The 8591-nt window shown below is 51.9% G+C and overlaps 1 protein-coding gene across 1 annotated transcript; it reads right to left on the bottom strand.

The window, feature by feature from the left end:
- Window positions 1-1906: 1906 nt before the first annotated feature.
- Vps35 (Vacuolar protein sorting 35) lies at window positions 1907-6541 on the bottom strand. The gene is made up of 7 exons (XM_003745457.1): window positions 6465-6541; window positions 5228-5553; window positions 4936-5109; window positions 4041-4830; window positions 3531-3921; window positions 2892-3352; window positions 1907-2812 (listed from the first exon to the last, which is right to left on the bottom strand). Exons 1-7 carry the CDS (start codon window positions 6465-6467, stop codon window positions 2501-2503), a joined length of 2457 nt encoding a protein of 818 aa, XP_003745505.1. The 5' UTR covers window positions 6468-6541; the 3' UTR covers window positions 1907-2500.
- Window positions 6542-8591: the final 2050 nt, after the last annotated feature.

Genomic DNA, 8591 nt, shown 5'->3' with positions numbered 1-8591 from the left:
CGGATATCAGAGCACGTCTATGTACATTGACGTCAGTGGGGTCTGAACGTCATGTAACTTCGAAGTTTACAAGTCCACTCTCATTGGAGTTGACCGTGAACTGAGTCTCATGTCCCCTTCATTACGAGACTCCGCCATTATACTAATCTATGTTGGAGCCAGCTCTCGAGTGGAATGCGAGAACTTTCAATCTCGAGGACGGAGGGGGGGGGGTTCCGTGTCAAACTAGACGTGAAAAGTGAGATTCTCCTAAAGAAATTTACCTAACCCGTCCGACGGCAGCCCGGATGAGTCCGCAATGGATGCCCGTGCTAGATGTGCGGAGGGTCCCCGAATGCGAGCAAGAGGGAGTCTTCCCCGCGGGAGCTTTCCTTTTGTCATTTCGACCGGAAGTCATTGTTGGTCGTTACCGATACACGAACTCTTGCGCAGCCTTCGAGTGTCTTTTGTGGGAGACGGGGTCTGCTCGAGCGCCACGACGGACACGCAAAAGCGATAACGGCGCCGCAAAAGAGCCGGCCAACCGACTGACAAACTGATTGACCTATCGACCGACCGCACCATACCGGATGACGTTGGCGTACCATTCGGGTACGTACACCGTAATGAGACCTCCTACGGAGACCTTCTCGGTCGTGAATCTTTTCGACGCCGACGTCTCTCCTTACGATTATTTGTCTGAAAACAAATACCATACCATACATATAATTGGCCTGAATGAGAACTGATCGATGCGATATCACGATCTGATATCGCCCTTCCGAGTCCGCCTCCAAGAGTGGCCTTGCTCTCAAGCATGTAGTGGTATTTACTCAGTCAGCTTTGACAACGGGGTGCAGCACCGGAGGATAATCAATCAAATTTCAGCTCCAACTTCTCTCTGAGATCGGTCGATATGAATTCATGCGGCAGATAATCGGGTCGCGTTCCGTGCGCTGTGCTTCAAATGTGTGGTGGAGACGGAAAATACGAGAAACGCTGTGCCGCCGAGCTACGAACCTTCCGCTGTGCTCGCCGTAATATTTGTAGACTGATGATAGAGTCGTCCAGAGCAGCTTATAATTTACATCGACATCGATGACAGCGCCTCCGGAGAAGACAGCTGTCAATTTAATGCAACTGAGAGGCGGAGGGAGACGGGAGTCCTGTGTAATTGGCATCGGTCGAGCAGCGATCTGTGGTAGGCGGTGTTTTCTCCTGGGATTCCCCGAATTCGAGAGCGACTCCCCCAGCGTCGCATAGCCGTGAAGGAACAGAGGAGAGAAGGATTTTTCCCCCGACTCGGTCAGCACTTACCAGCCTCGAAGTATGGAGACAATCTACCAAGCTATTGCGTTGCTTGAATTCGGAACTCCCGAAAATGTTGCACTGGACTCTGTTCATTGAAACCACCACCTTGGGAGACTCCGCGCTCATCTAAACTGGAATTCACATTCTTGAATCGCTTTTCGCGGCCGGAATCACTACGTTCATGAACGCACTTTCGAGCTGGGTTTTGTGCCTTCCAGGTTCGCACCGAGTCCCAGAGCGACAGCCTACAGACTGCTCCTCCTCTTCGAGTAAGTCAGAAGGGAAGTAGGTGAATCGAAAAACCGTCCCTGCAGCAAGCAGTCAGGCGGGAGGTTTCTTGTGCGATAATTTCCGAAGTTGCTCAAGATATTGCGCCACGCGCTGAGGAAGTTCAGAGGCCATCGCTGAAGTCTTGGAATCCGCGATTCTTGCTAGTCTCCCATCGGTCTCGAACTTGGGCGGCTGGGCTCGCCTCGTCTCAGGGGCACTTGCTCCGAAGCCCGAGCGATGTTCCCGAGGAAAGTGAGTCCAGCGCTGAGCGGTTGTGTGATTCCGAATTAAAAGGATCCCCCCTGGGTTCTTCGCCAAACATTTAATGACACGAACGTAGTTGCACACTGTCTTCATTTTATTCATTCATGTGCGTCCAGACTCGTCGATAGCTCCAGGAAGCGTTTTGGATCCGGGATTAAGAATTAGAATAAATCAACTCGAAGATACTCATTTAACTACAAGGCTCCATCCATTCTTTAACGGTCTATTCGTGGCCGCCCTCGGCTCCCGGAGAAGCTCATTGGAAACATCGCGACCACCGGATTCTATTCGATAATTACCCCCCCTCTTACTATTTTATCCGTTGTTGAACTCATACGAAAGCGAAACTCGCAAAATCTCAACTGTCCTGTCCCCCGCGGGCGTCGTCAACTGACCCAAATGGATGGACTCTCGCTGCATACCGAAGTTCTTCGATTTCCTCTCCGACAACATCGAACGATAAACACATATAATGGTCATGATAAAAGAGTAGCCTTCTTTGCGAAGATACGAAAAGATAGAATTGTCCGCGGGAGAGCATCGCGTCGCGCGGTACTCGCCGCAAAATCCCCTTCCGATCAGAAGCCCACGAAGGCCACGGCAGGATCATCGCAGTCTCGGAAAATGATGCACCCGTAGGTGGAGCTCGGGCTCGCTCACCGCACGGGCTTCGGGCTCACAACGTGAGACCCTCGTACAAGGGTTCGCCTTTCTTCGACGACAGACGTTCGAGGGTTCGTTCGAAATGAGCCTGGATCTGTTCTACCTCGTCACATTTTTCCACCGTTGGCATGAGTTCTTTGATTTTGGCGATCAGCTGGTTAAGTGTGTCCACCTTGATATGTTCGACGTTGCCCTTCTCGAAGAAGTAAACGTAACTGTTCAATAGCTCGCAGAAAAGCTGCGCCTGGACCCCGCTGTCCATGCATTGGGAAGCGAAACGCAGACCCTTCTTGAGACATTCAGCCACGCGCTTTCCGTCGCGCAACTGTAATAAATCGAAAGAGTCGACATAAGCATTCATTCTCCGATCGAGTGTGCAATCGCCAAATTCAGTGGGGGCTCACCTCTTGTCCCGAGTTGGTTTTGCCGGACCAGAACACGTGCGCACACGTAGACACCGCTCGGCACTGATCGGGTTTTTTCAGCAGATTAGCAGCTACCAATGCGCATTGGTTCCGCAGAGGAGCGTGGGACTCTTCGCTGAAACACGACATCTGCTGCAGAGTGCCAATGATGAGGGTGATGGCGGCCAGTTGGGCTTTCGAATCGGAAACTTCTTCCTCGAGAAGACTGAACGCTTGTGAGAGGAACTCGTACGCCACGGTTTCGTGGTCGGCGAAGTCGATTCTGTCCGCGGCTTGAGCGGCTTCAAGGTAGAGGCGCAACGTCAGATCGGCACTGCATCCCTCTGCCTTGGTGAGTGCGCTGATGGTCTGATGTACGTGCTGGAAGATCTTCGCAACCTTCTTCGACCATTTTTCGTCTTCTTCGCGAATCTGACTGTAGCGCCCAGCCAACTGAAGAACTGGAAAGAATCTTCAGTCAGAATCCGATCACGATCGGTGAGCAACTCAGGGAAAATTTCAAATCTGTGCCGCGGAGAGACGGGAATGGAGGAAGGGCGGCCATTCAACGAGAGGGGTGGAGGGAGTGGACCGCTGCTACCGTCAATAATTGTTGACCGCCGCCGCCACCACACTTACACTGGAAGACGATCGTCGGCAGCGTGAAACGAATTCTGTCAGGACCACCGTTCGCCAACAATTTCCGTGCTGAATTCAGAATCGAATATTGATCGTCGGGACTGTCCGACTGCATAAGACTGATGAGGCGCGCCACGAGGTTCTGCTCCTCGACGAAATCCTCGATGTCGACAGAATCTAGCGACTCGCCCTCGGCCTGAATCAGCACATCCAGGAGTTTGGACAATACGGTGTTCACTTGATCCGTCGTGGTAAGCTTGGTTTCATTGTCGATCATGTTGTTCGCTATGAGGATCGCCATCGTCTTCCGGCCTTTAACATCCAGCATGTCCAGGCAGCTCACGAGATTTTCAAGTTTCAAGAGAGTTATGACATCATTATAGGTGTCGACCTGCAAATGGAAATCGCTCGCACTTGATTTCACAACGTTATCAGCACATCTGGTACAGGGCACGGACCGGAGAAGCTCCGAGAATTGCAGCGGAATTCTCGTCCCAGTTGTCCACTCACCGGCATTCTGAGCAGTTTGAGCATTTCTTTGCCGACAGGTGTGTCGCTCTGAACGCTTTTGATACCTTGTCTCGCGAAGATCTCCGCGGTTTTGTTCAAGACTAGATCGATGTAATCGATGCGATCCTTGTAGCACTTGATGGCTAAGTTGACCAGGGCAACTTGGAGAGCAATAATATCTTGCGACGGCATCTCCTCCCGAGATTGAATTATTGTAGATATTTGTTCGGAGAATATCTCGAACAGGGGGATATTGGCCGGTATTCCCGGACCATCGACGCGAGTTGCATAGGCGGCAAGTCGCTCTATCAACGAAATTATCACTGTTTTTACATTGACTTGCTGACGGAGTTCCGCGCATGACTTCAGGAATGACTGCAGTGTTTGGAGATGGAATTCATCGGGGAAAACTTGGATGATGCATTCCATCAAATACTCCTGGGCGATCGGATCCCGACAGCTGACCACTTGCTCCAGTATACCGGGTAAAACCATCTTCTTGTACCTGTCGAGGTTGACGGCGTCAAGCTGCGACAGTCTGACTAAATTAGTTCCGACCAAGAGCCGCAGCTCTTGGCGTTCTTTTTCACGGCGCTCTCGATCCCTCGAGTGGCCTTGGTGCTGCATCCGGACCCAGAGTTTGTTCATTTCACCGAAATTCGCCAACACGAAATCCACAGAGTCCTTAACAGTGCCTGGCATACCGATCTCGCTTTCACGAGTGTACATCAGCAGACCGTCTCTCGCGTCAGGAGATAAAGGATTCTGAGGGTTTTGAGTATCTTCAACTCTGCAACGGAACAAAAGCCACGTTCATTCTCTGTAGGGTCAAAGCAGATTTCGAACGTGATATCGACATGCGACCGACCGGAGCCGCCCACCGCTGTTCACTGACCCGTCGGAATCAGGCAGCACGTTCCTCGTGCACTGCAGCAGATAGTTTCGAAGGAATAAGCCTCGGAGAGGATGTTGCACTCCGCGACACATTTCCACGAGATCCTTCAGGATGTCTTTCCGGGATCCGGGATGCGCTCTCATGTACACGAGACCGACCGTTATCAGCAGATACCTGTACGGAGAAACGTATTAGGCGTCTTATGAGGATTCCCTCGAGCGCGAGCTGACTTGTTCGGGGTTCATCATCTTCGGCCCGGACGCCTTCTTCTGAGACACTTCTGCGGACTTACAATCTGGGAATGATATTGCCGGCGTACTGAACCAGCTCGTAGAGGTCGCTCATCTTACGGCCCTTGTGTTCGTCGACCTCGTCCAGTAGATATATCTCAAGATGGCATAACTCGGTCGTCACTGCCATGTACAACTCGTAATAGTTTTTCGGCGACAGTAAGGCCGTCCGAAGCTCGCCCAGCATGTTGGATGCGTGCTTCAGAGCATCCATGAGTTTGTCTTTGTCGAGCATTCGCTTCATCTGGAAGGCCTGGACCTTAACAACGGCGACGGCATCGTCCAGCAGCTTCTCCTGGTCCTCCCCCGGCGTCAAAGGTGTCGCAGGCTGCAAGAGAAACGCAAATATTAATGCCCATCGGAACCGATCGCCACATGACCCAAGATGTTCCTCTCGAAACTCAATCCACGTGCCAGTTTCACGATAGTTTCCCGCTTCTTTCCACTAGCGTGCGCCGAGCGAATCGATATCCGAGTCCACCTCAGAAGGATGGATCCGATCTGGGCTCTTCACCAATCTATTCCAGAGACTCTAACTCGCTTTGCAGCTCCGCTCGCGGAGCTCTAGAAAAGCCTTCATCGGTGTTCGAGACAAGTCGCAGATCTACCGGCGGAATGCCGACGATCTCAAGCGACCACAAGAGCGGTGTAGGAGAATCCCCATTCTGTTGAATGCAATGATTTCTCAGCAATCACATCGTTCCGGGGTAGAAGAGGTTGCTTTCAAGTCTGCTTATCTCCAGGAATAATTTTTGATACGGTGCTCGATCCCATGACGTTCGGAAAGAGCAGTCGGTACTCGGGAGGGCCTTGGTACGGGAAAGCGTACGGATGCCGCAGTCAGGAGCCCAGGGATTCGGGGCTCAAAATTCCGCTCCTGGGAGTCGTTTACTTTTCGATATCACGAACAGGAAAGGAAATTGACAGAAAATTCAGAGCTTCGGAAGTTCGCAAGGGCATCTCAACAGGTTCATCTTCGGTAAGCCGCTGGATATAGTGACCATTCACGATTCAAACAGTTCGATTCTCCCCGGACCGGATGACATCGACATCTCGGTACGAGTCACACAAGCAGCTGATGACTTCGCAGAGAGCGATTGCGATATTTCGGTTTCACGAGACATCGGCGAAGTGCAATCGAGATTCGGAACACTCAGCGCAGGAAGTCTGAGCCGATCGACATCATCTCTAAGGATTCCAGTATTGGAAGCTTTGGCTTTTCACTTATTCTCAACTCACCATAGCCGGAGTCTACAGAGATAATTCTACGCCCCTCAGAGAGACCGTCGACTATTGCCCACGGCTTGTTCACCAGTGTTGGAGATGACAGCAGTGGCGACGGGTGCTGCGCTTAGCGACCGTGCCTTACGACAACGTCAACAAGATCCACGGAGACGTCTCAGCATTTAGAGCATGAGTTTCCGCGAAAGCATAATTGCTCTCCCAATCGCTTTCGTCTCGTAGACTGACTGAGATGTCTCGAGCTCAAACCGATAAAGAATCTGTGATAAAAAGAGGAATGTTCGGAGATCTCTCCTGACTGAGTCCGAGTTCGAGCCTCGAGTTCGTCGACTTTCGACCCTGCGCGAGGCAAGAAATCGGTCTGACGACCGTTCACCGGCTTCTGACGATCCACGAAAGCGAACAACCTTCAGGTGCCGGTCTCGGTGAGGCCGACTCCTGGAGCCGACCGGGGATAGAAAGTCTTTCCCTTTACCGTCCGTGAAAAAGTGCATGATCTTCTGGGGATCCGCTCTGCTGGTATCGAATTTTCCTGAGGGGTCCTGGATGCTGGGATTTGGGAACTTTAAGCGCGAGCTTCGTTCTTCTCTTCGAACCCAAATGATTTACGTTTCTATCGAAAATCGAATCATTTTCGCTCCGTCCGGCTGTTACGAGACTTCACGAGATCGGTTTGTGTGAAGGATCTCAATCGTCATCGCAAACAGAATATTGCCGATGCGATCTTTCAGCGATATCCCCTACTCGCCATCCCACCAGGTTATGGAGCTCTATTTCCATGCATAACTACCTCGGCAGTTTCGAGATAGCGGCAGCGAATGAAATTTGAAACTCCGGCCTCGAACGCCTCGATCGGCGAAGAATGCGTCCAGTCTGTTCGCGATCGCGGCGCGGTGTGTGTAGTCAGTTACACATATCGGACTCCTGCCGCCGATTCCGCCTGACAGGTGACGACGGAGGAGAGGGGCGACCGAGTTGCCGATAGAGCTGACAGTCAGCTCGGCGCGGTTTTTGAAACTCTAAGGATAACCGGAGTTCCATCCTTCCTCAGATCACGGAGCCCCCCCGAGCATCAACCCCGACAACTCTCCGGATGACGAACCCGGAAGTTTTACGGTAAGCGGAGTTCTATCCACGAAGTTCAATGCTCCTACAAGTTTTAACCCTGAGGATGCTCGGGATAAGGGAGCGAAAATAATTACCGAGGCTTCGTCCAGGGAGGAATTCAGATCCTCGAGTTTCATCCTGGTCGCTCATGGCAACTTATCGGTGACTTGAAAGTCGCTGTCGGAACGAACGTCACCAGTGTGATCTCAGGGTCACAAGGTCGAGGGTCGCGAGCCCTGAGTCAGCCTCTGTGACACTCTCACCGAAGCGCGAAAATGATGCTCGCCATCAATCGATAGATGTTACTACAACGAATGTGGAAATCTCGTACGTTCAGGTTGGTAGGGAAAAAGGCTGAGAAACGAAGTCCATCGGGGAACGCTCTCAATACATATTATTGGTTCTTGATTCCACAGACCATCAGTGAGGAAAATGACTGCCGATTGCGGTTCTATGCTGGAGGTCGTCGATTGTTCGGTATCGCGATCGCTTTGCGGATCTCAAGGCGGTTTCTACATTCTGCGATCAGGAGCTCTTCCTCGGGGGGAAAAATCGGGGAAAGGTAAACTCCCGCAATGACCGCTGAACTTCCAGCATCAAGCATCGACGTCGACAGAACCTAAAGGTTCCGCTGAGCCGGACTCCGCGATTTGTCTTCCCGCAGAAACATACACGGCCTCGAATATATGATTATGATTTGTCACACGGGCGAGACCGATGAAGTGCAGTGAGAATCTGCTTGCCAGTTTCCTCGAACTGGCGAAGGCTCTTGATGCGATAGTTTTTGCTGGGTATCCTCCATGAGGAACGCGCTCCGACCTACGGTGTCACAATTCGAAGCTGTCATTCGAGAAACTCATTGTACAGCCAGCCTGGCTCCTCCGTTCGCATGACGACTACTCGCGAGGCTGCCGACCCGCTCAAGCATGATGTGACGAGAGGGACGAGCTTTCGCGTCGGTCGCGCCATCGCGAGCTACCCGTACGGAAGCACAGCTACGGTCCTGATTGCGGGAGT

This window comes from Galendromus occidentalis, unplaced genomic scaffold (assembly GCF_000255335.2).
Source record: "Galendromus occidentalis unplaced genomic scaffold, Mocc_1.1 scf7180000077484, whole genome shotgun sequence".
NCBI classification, from domain to species: Eukaryota; Metazoa; Arthropoda; class Arachnida; order Mesostigmata; family Phytoseiidae; genus Galendromus; species Galendromus occidentalis.
This window is presented reverse-complemented; position numbering and strand designations above follow the sequence as displayed.